At 44.3% G+C, this 17,586-nt stretch overlaps 1 protein-coding gene across 1 annotated transcript in view; it reads right to left on the bottom strand.

The window, feature by feature from the left end:
* The window catches only part of tdrd3 (tudor domain containing 3), a 60,204-nt gene extending 44,201 nt beyond the window's left edge, over positions 1-16,003 (bottom strand). The window contains 5 exon segments of the mRNA XM_090228746.1: positions 2,168-2,309; positions 9,310-9,470; positions 13,012-13,077; positions 14,175-14,259; positions 15,773-16,003. Of these exon segments, the coding sequence (XP_090084872.1) occupies positions 2,168-2,309; positions 9,310-9,470; positions 13,012-13,077; positions 14,175-14,259; positions 15,773-15,810 (492 nt within the window). The 5' untranslated portion in view covers positions 15,811-16,003.
* Positions 16,004-17,586: the final 1,583 nt, after the last annotated feature.

The raw sequence follows: 17,586 nt of genomic DNA on the forward strand, positions 1-17,586 counted from the left end.
CCGATCCTCGACTTCGGCGACGTCATCTACAAAATTGCTTCCAACACTCTACTCAGCAAACTGGATGCAGTTTATCACAGTGCCATCCGTTTTGTCACTAAAGCACCTTATACCACCCACCACTGCGACTTGTATGCTCTAGTCGGCTGGCCCTCGCTACATATTCGTCGCCAGACCCACTGGCTCCAGGTCATCTACAAGTCCATGCTAGGTAAAGCTCCGCCTTATCTCAGTTCACTGGTTACGATGGCAACACCCATCCGTAGCACGCGCTCCAGCAGGTGTATCTCACTGATCATCCCTAAAGCCAACACCTCATTTGGCCGCCTTTCGTTCCAGTTCTCTGCTGCCTGTGACTGGAACGAATTGCAAAAATCGCTGAAGTTGGAGACTTTTATCTCCCTCACCAACTTCAAACATCTGCTATCTGAGCAGCTAACCGATCGCTGCAGCTGTACATAGTCTATTGGTAAATAGCCCACCCATTTTCACCTACCTCATCCCCATACTGTTTTTATTTATTTATTTTTATTTTTCTGCTCTTTTGCACACCAATATCTCTACCTGTACATAACCATCTGATCATTTATCACTCCAGTGTTAATCTGCATAATTGTAATTATTCGCCTACCTTCTCATGCCTTTTGCACACAATGTATATATAGACTCCCCTTTTTTTCTACTGTGTTATTGACTTGTTAATTGTTTACTCCATGTGTAACTCTGTGTTGTCTGTTCACACTGCTATGCCTTATCTTGGCCAGGTCGCAGTTGCAAATGAGAACTTGTTCTCAACTAGCCTACCTGGTTAAATAAAGGTGAAATTTTTTTTAAAAAAAATAAAATAAAATTAGTACGCCCTTCACTACGCCCTTTAGTACACCCTTTAGTACGCCCTTTAGTACGCCCTTCACTACGCCCTTTAGTACACCCTTTAGTACGCCCTTTAGTACGCCCTTTAGTACACCCTTCACTACGCCCTTTAGTACGCCCTTTAGTACACCCTTTAGTACGCCCTTTAGTACACCCTTTACAACGCCCTTTAGTACACCCTTTACAACGCCCTTTAGTACACCCTTTACAACGCCCTTTACAACGCCCTTTAGTACGCCCTTTAGTACGCCCTTCACTACGCCCTTTAGTACACCCTTTAGTATGCCCTTTAGTACGCCCTTCACTACGCCCTTTAGTACACCCTTTAGTACGCCCTTTAGTACGCCCTTTAGTACACCCTTCACTACGCCCTTTAGTACGCCCTTTAGTACACCCTTTACAACGCCCTTTAGTACACCCTTTAGTACACCCTTTACAACGCCCTTTAGTACGCCCTTTAGTACACCCTTTAGTACGCCCTTTAGAACGCCCTTTAGTATGCCCTTTACAACGCCCTTTAGTACGCCCTTTAGTACGCCCTTTACAACGCCCTTTAGTACGCCCTTTACAACGCCATTTAGTACGCCCTTTAGTACACCCTTTACAACGCCCTTTAGTACGCCCTTTAGTACACCCTTTACAACGCCCTTTAGTACACCCTTTAGTACACCCTTTACAACACCCTTTAGTACGCCCTTTAGTACACCCTTTAGTACGCCCTTTAGAACGCCCTTTAGTATGCCCTTTACAACGCCCTTTAGTACGCCCTTTAGTACGCCCTTTAGTACGCCCTTTACAACGCCCTTTAGTACGCCCTTTACAACGCCCTTTAGTATGCCCTTTAGTACACCCTTTACAACGCCCTTTAGTACGCCCTTTAGTACACCCTTTACAACGCCCTTTAGTACGCCCTTTAGTACACCCTTTAGTATGCCCTTTACAACGCCCTTTAGTACGCCCTTTACAACGCCCTTTAGTACGCCCTTTAGTACGCCCTTTAGTACGCCCTTTAGTACACCCTTTAGTACGCCCTTTAGTACGCCCTTTAGTACGCCCTTTAGTACAACCTTTTTCATGGTCCTTTGAACCAGACAGGACGAACAACTGTCCAGTAACAGCGTAATAAACACTACCATTTGAGGTTCAGGCTCTCTATTCCCCGTATAGTATAAAGAGTCTAGTGCACTACTTTTGAAGTGCACGCCCTATGTAGGGGATAAGGTACTGTTTGGAACACACTCACAGAGACAGTCCGCTGTAAAACGAAGGGTATAAAACACCTCCTCTTCCTCACCCTTTGCAGTTCCCATTTCTCCATCATGTGGTCGACCTCCCCTCCGAGGACGGAAATCTTGGAGTCGTCCAGAAGCAGAATGCCATTCTTCACCTGGACCGTACCAAGGACCTTCACCTTGGTTCCTGGAGGGGTGTTCAGGCTAAAAATAAACAATACAGGGGGGGGGGGGGGGGTGAATTAGGGAGGCCAGAGGACAGCTCCATAGAGAACCCATTTTGTATTAAACGGAGAGCTCTCAGTAGATCAAATCAATTAAGCGGTTAATATGCCAAAACAAACAAACAAACAAATAAATAAACAAGGAGATTGACTATAATAGGTTTACATGGAACATGTTTACAGGTACATTAAATACAGACTGGCTACAGTAATGGAATGGAAGCACAGGTCATATGTTAACCTCATATTGGATAGGACAAAAACAAAAACAGGAGATTGATGAACAATAGATTTCTATCTCTGTAACAACGGCACAAACAACACACAGAACAGACAGTGTATTGGTATGAAAGCAGATTTTTTTTTTGGGGGGGGGGCAGCTTTAATTAGAAAAGAGAAACAACAATTCATCACGATTCATTTTCCCTTCCTAAAACTCTTCATCCAGTCAGCTGTGCCTGTGATGGCTACTGTCCACCGAGGGCTAGCCGTGCCAGAAGAACAGCTTAGCTTACGTTACCCACAAACCTCTCCCCTCTCTGTCCTGTCAGACCACTCTTCTAAATGACACGCTGTGTTGCAGTAGGATGGTGAGACTGAGGGATTGTGTCCTAAAATAGCACCCTATAGAAACACAGATGTGTCATTTAGAAAAGTGGTCTGGATAGGGCATGGCCTGTGGCAAATTGGGACACACCCTAGGAATAATCCCATTCCCCGGTTCAGGCCGTTCTCATTTTAAATTAACAGCCCAGTTCTGATCACCACCACCTCTGAGCCCCCGGCCCGCGTCCCAAACGGGATCCTATTCCCTATGTAGTGCACTACTTTTGACCAGGGCCCTATAGGGAATAAGGTGGCATTTGGAACTCAGCCTCCCTAGTCCTCTCATTAAAAAGCACAGGGACTTAGAGGGATGTCCAGCTGCTGATGCAGCAATTAGGGATTTCACTTCCAACCCAATGGCCCAGTATGTCTCAAACGGCAGCCACTCCCCCTACATCATGTTTGACAAGAGCCCCCCCCCCAATAGGGCAAGTAGTAGGGAATAGGAAGCCATTTGGGACAGGTTGGTGCTAGCTGGGACTAGAGCAGGGTCCTCTCTCCCTCCCTCCCGCCACTATCAGAGCTAGCTGGGACTGGAGCAGGGTCCTCTCTCCCTCCCTCCCTCCCTCCCTCCACTATCAGAGCTAGCTGGGACTGGAGCAGGGTCCTCTCTCTCTCTCCCTCCCTCCCTCTCTCCCTCCACTATCAGAGCTAGCTGGGACTGGAGCAGGGTCCTCTCTCTCTCTCCCTCCCTCCCTCTCTCCCTCCACTATCAGAGCTAGTTGGGACTGGAGCAGGGTCCTCTCTCTCTCCCTCCCTCCCTCCCTCTCTCCCTCCACTATCAGAGCTAGTTGGGACTGGAGCAGGGTCCTCTCTCTCTCCCTCCCTCCCTCCCTCTCTCCCTCCACTATCAGAGCTAGCTGGGACTGGAGCAGGGTCCTCTCTCCCTCCCTCCCTCCCTCCCTCCGTCCCTCCCTCCCTCCCTCCCTCCCTCCCTCTCTCCACTATCAGAGCTAGCTGGGACTGGAGCAGGGTCCTCTCGCTCTCTCCCTCCCTCCCTCTCTCTCTCCACTATCAGAGCTAGCTGGGACTGGAGCAGGGTCCTCTCTCAGGGTACTGTCTCATAATGACACTGTGGAACGGAGCTGCACGCCATTACAAACTAACCTCTTTCTGTTTCCTTCTATCCATCCTCTCATCCATCTCGTTCTGTTTCCTTTTCTCTCTCTCTCTCTCTCCCTCCCTCCCTCCCTCTCTCCCTCCCTCCCTCCCTCCCTCCCTCCACTATCAGAGCTAGCTGATATCAACAGAACAGACACTAGTTAGTGTTGTCATAATAAAAGGGTTGTACTGTTCTCTCCTCGCGGATAGATTCCGGGCAAGCTCTCCTCTCCGTCCCAAATGGGACCCTAATCCCCTTTGTAGTGCACTAACATCGTTTTGAGTCCATAGATAATAGGGAACCATGTGGGACTCAGCGTTCCTCTCCGGCCACTCCACCTGTAGGGGCTGGCTGGTCGCCACGGCAGCCGTCGCCGCGGACGCTGCTTGGATGGAGTTGTAATTAAGGAAACGGATTGGTAGCGGATCAGCCACTGACGAGTGGAAATTGCAGAGGGAGGAGAAGAAAGCGAGAGAGATGGAGACCGGGGGAGGGAGGGAGGGAGGGAGTGCAGGGAGGGAGTTCAGAAAGTCACCAACATCGGTCTGTGCTTCCATTCCAAAAGCAAGATGAGAATTTTGGTTGAAAATGAGGATCTACGATACTGGCTGATTGGTAGACAGGAGTGAAGCAGTATCAGTCTACAGGTCAGTCTACAGGTCAGTCTACAGGTCAGTCTACAGGTCAGTCTACAGGTCTATACAGTCAACAGGAAGTGATTTGTAGACAGGAGTGAAGCAGCATCAGTCTACAGGTCAGTCTACAGGTCTATACAGTCAACAGGAAGTGATTTGTAGACAGGAGTGAAGCAACACCAGTCTACAGGTCAGTCTACAGGTCTATACAGTCAACAGGAGGTGATTTGTAGACAGGAGTGAAGCAGCACCAGTCTACAGGTCAGTCTACAGGTCTATACAGTCAACAGGAGGTGATTTGTAGACAGGAGTGAAGCAACACCAGTCTACAGGTCAGTCTACAGGTCTATACAGTCAACAGGAGGTGATTTGTAGACAGGAGTGAAGCAACACCAGTCTACAGGTCAGTCTACAGGTCTATACAGTCAACAGGAGGTGATTTGTAGACAGGAGTGAAGCAGCACCAGTCTACAGGTCAGTCTACAGGTCAGTCTACAGGTCTATACAGGTCAGTCTACAGGTCTATACAGTCAACAGGAGGTGATTTGTAGACAGGAGTGAAGCAGCATCAGTCTACATGTCAGTCTACAGCACCAGTCTACAGGTCAGTCTACAGGTCAGTCTACAGCACCAGTCTACAGGTCAGTCTACAGGTCTATACAGGAGACGTGTTATTTCCTCAGCCTGAGCATCCCAAATGGCCTTAGACCAGGACCCATAGGGAGACCCATAAGGAGACCCATAGGGAGGCCCATAGGGAGGCCCATAGGGAGACCCATAGGGAGGCCCATAGGGAGACCCATAGGGAGGCCCATAGGGAGACCCATAGGGAGGCTCATAGGGAGGCCCATAGGGAGACCCATAGGGAGGCCCATAGGGAGGCCCATAGGGAGACCCATAGGGAGACCCATAGGGAGGCCCATAGGGAGGCCCATAGGGAGGCCCATAGGGCTCTGGTCAAAAGTAATGCTCTACGTAGGGAATAGACAGAATCATCAACAGAGATATCTGAAATGGGGATCTAACGAGGCCTCTGTCAGGGGAACGTACCATTTTAACATTTTAGTCAGTAATTAATTGATGATTAGATATTCAGATGGTATGGCCCTATCTAGAAATTATTAATTGATGACTAGATATTCAGATGGTACGGCCCTATCTAGGAGTAATTAATTGATGACTAGATATTCAGATGGTACGGCCCTATCTAGGAGTAATTAATTGATGACTAGATATTCAGATGGTACGGCCCTATCTAGGAGTAATTAATTGATGACTAGATATTCAGACGGTACGGCCCTATCTAGGAGTAATTAATTGATGACTAGATATTCAGATGGTACGGCCCTATCTAGGAGTAATTAATTGATAACCAGATATTCAGACGGTACGGCCCTATCTAGGAGTAATTAATTGATAACCAGATATTCAGACGGTACGGCCCTATCTAGAAATTATTAATTGATGACTAGATATTCAGACGGTACGGCCCTATCTAGGAGTAATTAATTGATGACTAGATATTCAGATGGTACGGCCCTATCTAGGAGTAATTAATTGATAACCAGATATTCAGACGGTACGGCCCTATCTAGGAGTAATTAATTGATGACTAGATATTCAGATGGTACGGCCCTATCTAGGAGTAATTAATTGATAACCAGATATTCAGATGGTACGGCCCTATCTAGGAGTAATTAATTGATGACCAGATATTCAGACGGTATGGCCCTATCTAGGAGTAATTAATTGATGACCAGATATTCAGATGGAAGGCCCTATCTAGGAGTAAAATTTTGTGTCCAAAAAACCTGTTTTTGTTTAGGGTATTGTGTGTAGATTGATCAGTGGGGGGGACGGACGATGTAATCCATTTTAGAATGAGGCTGTAACGCAAAACAAAATGTGGGGGGAAAAATATCAAGGGGTCTGAATACTTTCTGAATGCACTGTACATATATTTGTTGTTGTTGTTGTTGTTGTTGTTGTTTTCTCCGTTCCTGGCACCGTACGACGGTACTTTTCCTGGGTGGTAAAACTCCTTGTACGCTGGGATGGAGTCCAGAAAAACCTAATGATTTACTAGGTGTTGGTTCTGTGCCTTCGGAGGAGAGGCGGATAGCCTTCAGGTGTCTGAACTAGTTGTTATCTACCTGATCTGGGACATGTGTGGGACAGGTGTGTGAACTAGTAGTTGTTCTCTACCTGATCTGGGACAGGTGTGTGAACTAGTAGTTGTTCTCTACCTGATCTGGGACAGGTGCCTGAACTAGTTGTTATCTACCTGATCTGGGACAGGTGTAGGACAGGTGTGTGAACTAGTAGTTGTTCTCTACCTGATCTGGGACAGGTGCCTGAACTAGTTGTTATCTACCTGATCTGGGACAGGTGTAGGACAGGTGTGTGAACTAGTAGTTGTTCTCTACCTGATCTGGGACAGGTGCCTGAACTAGTTGTTATCTACCTGATCTGGGACAGGTGTAGGACAGGTGTGTGAACTAGTAGTTGTTCTCTAACTGATCTGGGACAGGTGTGTGAACTAGTAGTTGTTCTCTACCTGATCTGGGACAGGTGCCTGAACTAGTTGTTATCTACCTGATCTGGGACAGGTGTAGGACAGGTGTGTGAACTAGTAGTTGTTCTCTACCTGATCTGGGACAGGTGTGTGAACTAGTAGTTGTTCTCTACCTGATCTGGGACAGGTGCCTGAACTAGTTGTTATCTACCTGATCTGGGGCAGGTGTGTGAACTAGTTGTTATCTACCTGATCTGGGACAGGTGTCTGAACTAGTTGTTCTCTACCTGATCTGGGACAGGTGTCTGAACTAGTTGTTCTCTACCTGATCTGGGACAGGTGTCTGAACTAGTTGTTCTCTACCTGATCTGGGACATGTGTCTGAACTAGTTGTTATCTACCTGACCTGGGACAGGTGTCTGAACTAGTTGTTATCTACCTGACCTGGGACAGGTGTCTGAACTAGTTGTTCTCTACCTGACCTGGGACAGGTGTGTGAGCTAACGCGCTACTCTGTTCCAACTGGTCACGACGGTGATGATCGAGAGAGAGTTTCAGTAGCTGATCGATCTTGTTCCTGTGGCCGTACTCATCAAGTATCTCCGAGTAGCAGTGCTGATCTACGGTCAGATCACCCCTGTCTATTTACTCTTATTCATGGAGATTTAAAAGACAAAAAAAACTGATCTGAAATCAGCACCTCCTACTCTATGAAGATTGATACAAGCGACCTATGAGTTAAGCCTGGTGTTTAAGAAGTAGCTGTTCCTTACCTGATCAATCAAACCGATTAGCCTGGTGTTTAAAGTAGCTAATTAATCAGATTAGCCTGGTGTTTAAAGTAGCTAATCAATCAGATTAGCCTGGTGTTTAAAGTAGCTAATCAATCAAACCGATTAGCCTGGTGTTTAAAGTTGCTAATCAATCAAACCGATTAGCCTGGTGTTTAAAGTAGCTAATCAATCAAACCGATTAATTAATTGATCTGGGACAGGTGTTTGAACTACTAGTTGTTCTCTACCTGATCTGGGACAGGTGTTTGAACTAGTAGTTGTTCTCTACCTGATCTGGGACAGGTGTTTGAACTAGTAGTTGTTCTCTACCTGATCTGGGACAGGTGTCTGAACTAGTAGTTATCTACCTGATCTGGGACAGGTGTTTGAACTAGTTGTTCCCTACCTGATCTGGGACAGGTGTCTGAACTAGTTGTTATCTACCTGATCTGGGACAGGTGTCTGAACTAGTAGTTATCTACCTGATCTGGGACAGGTGTTTGAACTAGTAGTTGTTCTCTACCTGATCTGGGACAGGTGTGTGAACTAGTAGTTGTTCTCTACCTGATCTGGGACAGGTGTGGGACAGGTGTGTGAACTAGATGTTGTTTTCTACCTGATCTGGGACAGGTATCGTACTAGTAGTTGTTCTCTACCTGATCTGGGACAGGTGTCTGAACTAGTTGTTCTCTACCTGATATGGGACAGGTGTTTGAACTAGTAGTTGTTCTCTACCTGATCTGGGACAGGTGTCTGAACTAGTTGTTATCTACCTGATCTGGGACAGGTGTCTGAACTAGTTGTTCTCTACCTGATATGGGACAGGTGTTTGAACTAGCAGTTGTTCTCTACCTGATCTGGGACAGGTGTGTGAACTAGTTGTTCCCTACCTGATCTGGGACAGGTGTTTGAACTAGTTGTTCCCTACCTGATCTGGGACAGGTGTCTGAACTAGTTGTTATCTACCTGATCTGGGACAGGTGTCTGAACTAGTTGTTCTCTACCGGATATGGGACAGGTGTTTGAACTAGCAGTTGTTCTCTACCTGATCTGGGACAGGTGTTTGAACTAGTTGTTCCCTACCTGATCTGGGACAGGTGTCTGAACTAGTTGTTCTCTACCTGATCTGGGACAGGTGTCTGAACTAGTTGTTCTCTACCTGATCTGGGGCAGGTGTGTGAACTAGTTGTTCTCTACCTGATCTGGGACAGGTGACTGAACTAGTTGTTATCTACCTGATCTGGGACAGGTGTCTGAACTAGTTGTTCTCTACCTGATCTGGGACAGGTGTCTGAACTAGTTGTTCTCTACCTCATCTGGGACAGGTGTCTGAACTAGTTGTTCTCTACCTGATCTGGGACAGGTGTGTGAACTCGAGGCCCACAGCGTTGGTGTGTCCGTCTGTCATCTGAAGCCTCAGCATCCTGGGGGCTCCCTGAGACTCCTCGTTGTCCTTGGGAGCCGACACGTTCCTCACCTTCTGAACCTGCAGCACACACGGACCCTCCAACTGAGGGAGGAAAAGATGAAAGACAGCGGCCGTGTTAATTAGGGCACACTGTAGCAAAAACCTTTTATTACATCCAGAGAGTGAGTTAGGGGTCCGTATTCATTAGGCACCAAACGGATCAAAACAGACAAAGCGAGAGTTGAACTTGTCCAATAAGAAATTAAAATTTTAGTTTTTACGTTTTTTTCGCTCCGGTGTGTCCTAATGCCAGGGTTTGTTGCAGTAAAGACATCAGCCTTGTAACCCACGAACTGGCAAACAACGTCACCAGATGGTTCCAGCATCAATAACTGCTCCTCTGGGATGAATAAAGTTTATTGAATTGAGCTACCCTCGCCGTCTCCTCGCTCAAATGGACCTTACTGCTTTTACAGACGAAGTCGGGATGTTTACATACACTTAGGTTGGAGTCATTAAAACTTGTTTTTTCAACCACTCCACACATTTCTTGTTAACAAACTATAGTTTAGGAAAGTCGGTTAGGACATCTACTTTGTGCACTACACAATTAATGTTTCCAACAATTGTTTTCAAACTGATTATTTCACTTATTACTTCACTGTATCACAATTCCAGTGGGTCAGAAGTTTACATACACTATGTTGACTGTGCCTCTAAACAGCTTGGAAAATTCCAGAAAATGATGTCATGGCTTTAGAAGCTTCTGATAGGCTAATTGACATCATTTGAGTCAATTGGAGGTGTACCTGCGGATGTATTTCAAGGCCTACCTTCAAACTCAGTGCCTCTTTGCTTAACATCATGGGAAAATCTAAAGAAATCAGAAAAAAAAATTGTAGACCTCCACAAGTCTGGTTCATCCTTGGGAGCAATTTCCAAACGCCTAAAGATACCACGTTAATCTGTACAAACAATAGTACGCAAGAATAAACACCATGGGACCACGCAGCCATCATACTGCTCAGGAAGGAGACACGTTCTGTCTCCTAGAGATGAACGTACTTTGGTGCGAAAAGTGCAAATCAATCCCAGAACAACAGCAAAGGACCTTGTGAAGATGCTTGAGGAAACCGGTACAAAAGTATCTATATCCACAGTAAAACGAGTCCTATATCGACATAACCTGAAAGACAGCTCAGCAAGGAAGAAGCCACTGCTCCAAAACCGACATAAAAAAGCCAGACTACGGTTTGCAACTGCACATGGGGACAAAGATCGTACTTTTTGGAGAAATGTCCTCTGGTCTGATGAAGCAAAAATAGAACAGTTTTCCATAATGACCATCGTTATGTTTGGAGGAAAAAGGGGGAGGCTTGCAAGCCGAAGACACCATCCCAACTATGAAGCACGGGAGTAGCAGCATCATGTTGTGGGGTTGCTTTGCTGCAGGAGGGACTGGTGCACTTCACAAAATAGATGGCATCTTGAGGCAAGAAAATTATGTGGATATATTGAAGCAACATCTCAAGACATCAGTCAGGAAGTTAAAGCTTGGTTGCAAATGGGTCTTCCAAATGGACAATGACCCCAAGCATACTTACAAAGTTGTGGCAAAATGGCTTAAGGACAACAAAGTCAAGGTATTGGAGTGGCCATCACAAAGCCCTGACCTCAAACCTATCGAACATTTGTGGGCAGAACTGAAAATGTGTGTGCGAGCAAGGAGGCCTACAAACCTGACTCAGTTACACCAGCTCTGTCAGGAGGAATGGGCCAAAATTCACCCAACTTATTGTGGGAAGCTTGTGGAAGGCTACCCAAAACGTATCACCCAAGTTAAACAATGTAAAAGCAATGCTACAAAATAATAATTGAGTGTATGTAAACTTCTGAGATGGTTCTTTTCACAGCTCTGGTTCTGATTCCCTCGTTTACATTCAACTGAGGTTTACACGTTCCAATTAAAATAGTTTCTGAGCTCCAAGAGCTGGCATTCTACAGCATATTCAATCACCTCTTTGTAAATGCGGTACATATTAATTGCAGTCTAGTGATAACCAACTCTGGGAAAAGAGCCAAGCAAAGATAATAATAACTTAATGCAGACAGACTGAGAAATTCTGAATCACCAGCATTGATGGCGCTTCCCCTGTTAGACGAATGCAGAGTGGGAGTTGTACTTACCTGAAAGGAGTGCAATATCTTATACAGAGCCTTAGGAGGACCGTGGGTTATTAGCTCTCTGAGGACCGTGGGTTATTAGCTCTCTGAGGACCGTGGGTCATTATCTCTGAGGACCGTGGGTTATTATCTCTCTGAGGACCGTGGGTTATTAGCTCTCTGAGGACCGTGGGTTATTAGCTCTCTGAGGACCGTGGGTTATTAGCTCTCTGAGGACCGTGGGTTATTAGCTCTCTGAGGACCGTGGGTTATTAGCTCTCTGAGGACCGTGGGTTATTAGCTCTCTGAGGACCGTGGGTTATTAGCTCTCTGGGTTTTAAGAGGACCGTGGGTTATTAGCTCTCTGAGGACCGCGGGTAATTAGCTCTCTGAGCTTTAGGAGGACCGTGGGTTATTAGCTCTCTGAGGACCGTGGGTTATTAGCTCTCTGAGTTTTAAGAGGACCATGGGTTATTAGCTCTCTGATGACCGTGGGTTATTAGCTCTCTGAGTTTTAAGAGGACTGTGGGATATTAGCTCTCTGAGGACCGCCGGTAATTAGCTCTCTGAGCTTTAGGAGGACCGTGGGTTATTAGCTCTCTGAGGACCGTGGGTTATTAGCTCTCTGAGCTTTAGGAGGACCGTGGGTTATTAGATCTCTGAGGACAGTGGGTTATTAGATCTCTGAGGACCGTGGGTTATTAGTTCTGAGGACCGTGGGTTATTAGCTCTCTGAGCTTTAGGAGGACCGTGGGTTATTAGATCTCTGAGGACAGTGGGTTATTAGATCTCTGAGGACCGTGGGTTATTAGTTCTGAGGACCGTGGGTTATTAGCTCTCTGAGCTTTAGGAGGACCGTGGGTTATTAGCTCTCTGAGGACCGTGGGTTATTAGCTCTCTGAGCTTTAGGAGGACAGGGGGTATTTGGCTCTCTGAGCTTTAGAAGGACTGTGGGTTATTTGCTCACATACAAATTAATTAATTAATTATCTCCCTCGTCATCATCTGTGGCTTTTTCTCAGTTGAACTCAGTGCAACTCCCCACATAGCTGAAGGAAGGAATGAAGGCATTTTAAAGCTGGTGTGACAGAGACATCTAGTGGCCTTTGGAAGTAGTGCATGTTTCTGTATTTCTCAAACGTGCACAGGAAAGTGTCACCAACAGGGTATCAAACCCAGGTCAGGTGCATGTTATTTTCAAGGCTGAGATAAATAGCCCACTGAGCTAAAGCCTAGGAATTCGCTTTCTATGTTGCCATGTGTCTTCAGCATGGTTACTCACCACAGCAGTCTAGCTTGACTAACCCCCAATCCACAGACTATTAGACAATCCTGTTGGTTCTAACTTTGTTTTTGTTCTGTATCGAATCATTATGATAGGATCTTTGACAGTTTCGCTGACCCTTTGGCGTACACATATCTGTGCTAACACACACACACACACACACACACACACACACACACACACACACCGCCTCACCTTCTCCACCCGGCCACTGTTGATGTCCGCAGGGAGAAACTTCCTGCCAATAGGCCTCAGGTCACTCTGTAGAGATAGTCACAGAGACAGGGGGGGGGGAGAGATAAGCAACACTTATCCCAACCAACATATTAGGCCGACAATGAGATGACCTGTAGTAAACCTCGAGATGCATCATTGAAAAGCAATGTAGAGAAACCTGTTTTGAAAGCACTGGCAAATATTGGCTTGAATCTTGATTCTCCACATGTCTCTCAGAGTGGGCAAGCGCACACCCCTAGTCACGGACGTCAAAAACTATTGGATTGGTTTTAGTCTGATTAGTCTGATTGAGGCGGCAGGGTAGCCTAGTGGTTAGAGTGTTGGACTAGTAACCGGAAGGTTGCGAGCTGACAAGGTACAAATCTGTCGTTCTGCCCCTGAACAGGCAGTTAACCCACTGTTCCTAGACCGTCATTGAAAATAAGAATTTGTTCTTAACTGACTTGCCAGGTTAAATAAAGGTTTGGATTCCAATCTTCAAACAAAAAAAAAGATTCAGAATATAGCATTTTCATTGTCACAGCATGCTTGGTTCAATCGCTATTGACGAGAGATTCTGGGCTTTGAACACACTAAAAAGTCACATAAAACAATACTTTTCTGTGGAGATTTTGTCTCAAATTTAGAGCAGCGGAAGGACAAACCAACCGGTAGAGTCAAACTTTACATGTCATTTTAATCAACATTCTGGCTTGTAAAGGAACATTTACACCATTTGTGCTCACAAATGACCCAGAGGCTGTCTATACCAATTAAGTGTGTACTACAGCCTGATTATTCAGACTAGATTGTCGTAAAGCATTGGCTGGAGGGACAGGGGGAAGTGTGCAAGTACAAACAATGGTGGAGAATTGGAATGCAGCCATATTAGTGTGACTTTGATTTATCTGACATACCGGCAAAACATTCAATAACTAATATTCAAAGCAATGTAGAGGAATCTGTTTTACACAAACCTGTTTTTTGTAAAAAGCTTGATTGATTTTTTAAAAATCACGTCTCTTTTCTACTCCAACCCCTGGGGTCAGTTAAATGTACATCTACACAGGTGAAAGGTGAAAACATATTTTATTTTTTTGTTGGTATACTAGAAGAGAGATGTGAGAATACTAGCTACTTACATTGAGTGCAACGCGAATAAGGTAATTAGCTGAGGGGTTCTCAGAAGTGCCTTTCAACTCCTCTATTCCTTCGTCTGTAAGGTACCTGTGTAGGAGGTCAACCAAAAGAAAGGGCTCACGTGTCAATGGCCTAACCAATGCACTGTGGTTATTAAACAACAACACTCCAGCTAGCCACAGTGAACAAACACATTGAAAATCAAAAGCTAGCCAGCCAACTCGCATATCACTCGAAATAACATAGCTAACAACTGACTAGCAGATCAACTTTGAAGATATATTAATAGCTAGCTACAGTAATGTATTGCTAGCTAGCTACAGTACAGTAATGTATTGCTAGCTAGCTACAGTACAGTAATGTAGAGCTAGCTACAGTAATGTAGAGCTAGCTACAGTAATGTAATGTATTGCTAGCTAGCTACAGTACATTCATGTATTGCTAGCTAGCTACAGTACAGTAATGTATTGCTAGCTAGCTACAGTACAGTAGTGTAGAGCTAGCTACAGTGCAGTAATGTAGAGCTAGCTACAGTACAGTAATGTAAAGCTAGCTACAGTAATGTAATGTATTGCTAGCTACAGTAATGTAATGTATTGCTAGCTAGCTAAAGTAATGTAATGTATTGCTAGCTAGCTACAGTACAGTAATGTAGAGCTAGCTACAGTACAGTAGTGTAGAGCTAGCTAGCTACAGTACAGTAATGTAGAGCTAGCTACAGTAATGTAATGTATTGCTAGCTAGCTACAGTAATGTAATGTATTGCTAGTTAGCTACAGTATAGTAATGTATTGCTAGCTAGCTACAGTACAGTAGTGGAGCTAGCTACAGTACAGTAGTGTAGAGCTAGCTACAGTACAGTAGTGTAGAGCTAGCTACAGTACAGTAGTGTAGAGCTAGCTAGCGACAGTACAGTAATGTAGAGCTAGCTACAGTAATGTAATGTATTGCTAGTTAGCTACAGTACAGTAATGTATTGCTAGTTAGCTACAGTACAGTAGTGGAGCTAGCTACAGTACAGTAGTGTAGAGCTAGCTACAGTACAGTACAGTAGTGTAGAGTACAGTACAGTAATGTAGAGTTAGCTACAGTACAGTAGTGTAGAGCTAGCTACAGTACAGTAATGTATTGCTAGCTACAGTACAGTAGTGTAGAGCTAGCTACAGTACAGTAGTGTAGAGCTAGCTACAGTACAGTAATGTAGAGCTAGCTAGCTACAGTACAGTAATGTAGAGCTAGCTAGCTACAGTACATTCATGTATTGCTAGCTAGCTACAGTACAGTAATGTATTGCTAGGTAGCTACTAAGCTTCAAATGAGCATACACGGCCTTGTTAGTTAGCATATCAAAGCTAAACATGCTAAAATAATTGACAGCAATTTGCTAGACAAATTCACAACATCAACTGCCAAAATAATAATTATTAGCTACTGTTACCAGTCCGTAGGCCAGAAATGTCATATATCTATCTACATTATCACAGGCATCACAGTATGTGAGATCCTAAATGAGGTGTTAACTAGAAAAGCTAAAGCTATGCTAGCAAAGTGAACGTGTAATGTAGCTAGCTAGCTAGCACATTAGCCACAAGCTACCCACCAGCCTTCTTTAGTGAGGGCTAAGTTGATTTCAGCCATTTTCTTTCAAATAAAAAAATAAAGTATCAAATGCAAATATAGTCGATGAACTATTTAATTTGTGGATTATCCATTGTTTTTTTAATCTTTAATAATTTATCCGCTAATCAATGAGTTTAGCCGGATATTTTTAGCGTTTTGCCGGACTAAAAACAAATGACCTCCCGTTGGAAGAGACGTCAAAGTTGAATCTGATACTTGTCGGCAAAGAGCGAAGGAATAAAAACAGCAGCCCCAGTGGCAAAGACAGTCACTACATCTACGGTGCTTTAATCAATCCAATGATCTATCTACTACACTCTGTGAAATATAATCATGTTAATTTCAATTCACCTTTATTTAACCAGGGAGGCAAGTTGAGAACAAGTTCTCATTTACAATTGCGACCTGGCCAAGATAAAGCAAAGCAGTTCGACGTATACAACAACACAGAGTTACACATGGACTAAAACAAACACACAAGTCAATAAGACTGGTTTTAATGTCTATGGTCACTGACTGCAAAGAGGCCTGGGGTTGAGTCCCTGGTCGGTCTGCACCCGGAATTAGCTACAACGTTCTTCTGCATAATTTAGGTCGAACACCTTGCATAGCCTAGTTTAGGAAGTCTAACAGCTAGGCCTATATAACAAAAGAGAATTTTAGAATTAGGGGGTAACTAAAAATCCAGTAGAAAGCATGGGTAAAATCACTGGGGAAGCCAAGCCAGAAAAAAAGACACATTACAACCTGTGTGTTGTGATAATTGTGTTGTTTCCTCTACAATCTGTTAGTTCATATGCCTCTATAACCTGTTAGTTCATATGCCTTGCCTCTACAATCTGTTAGTTCATATGCCTCTATAACCTGTTAGTTCATATGCCTTGCCTCTACAATCTGTTAGTTCATATGCCTCTATAACCTGTAAGTTCATATGCCTCTATAACCTGTTAGTTCATATGCCTCTATAACCTGTTAGTTCATATGCCTCTATAACCTTTTAATGACAATTCAGGCATTCCAGAATGTAATTTTACTCTTTTCTTTGCATATAAAATGAAAGAGAGAGAGAAAAGGTTCATGTTAATATAAATATATATATTTGTATTCATTAGTAATAATTGACTTTGAACATGTTTTTCTATAATAACACCAGTACCGGCAACACCAGTGACAAATCTTCAGAGAATATAGAATATCTAAAATGGAGGCCACAGTAGCTCAAACAACACTTCTTAAGTTGTAAATGAATGAAAATCACGTGATTGGATCAATTATTTTAATCAAATTTCCTTTTCACTTTTTACTATAAACTGTGTAACACCAGAGACACATCTTAAAGCTTCGCATGAAATTACCAAATTAGTAGTCAAATTGCTTAACATGTGACGAAAAAGTGCAGACTCACGATGTGCTTTTCAAAACAGCCCGCCTAAGATATATATAAAAAAAAAAATGTGCAATATAACTGTCTTACAAATATGTTTTATGAACAATAAAACACTTATGTTAAAAGTAAAACATATATTGTGTCATTATTTAATATTTCTAGGTGTTTTCTCCTGGTAGTTAAGGTGGGGCTGGACAGGAAAGACACCATTCTTGTATAATGACCTTCATCATCTATAGACTGAGGCTTGTGGTTAGACCTGTAACAGGTTAACAATGGACGTAACATTGCTGTCTCAGATGGGGGCTTTACCCGAAAACGCGCTCCCTGCCCCGTGGCTATGCAAAGTGTCAATCACAGGGGTTCGGGGGGGCAGCCGGTGAGCCCGACAGCCTCCTCAACTCAAT

The sequence above is a fragment of the Oncorhynchus mykiss genome, unplaced genomic scaffold (genome assembly GCF_057628025.1).
Source record: "Oncorhynchus mykiss isolate SJ-2025 unplaced genomic scaffold, ASM5762802v1 scaffold98, whole genome shotgun sequence".
NCBI lineage: Eukaryota > Metazoa > Chordata > Actinopteri > Salmoniformes > Salmonidae > Oncorhynchus > Oncorhynchus mykiss.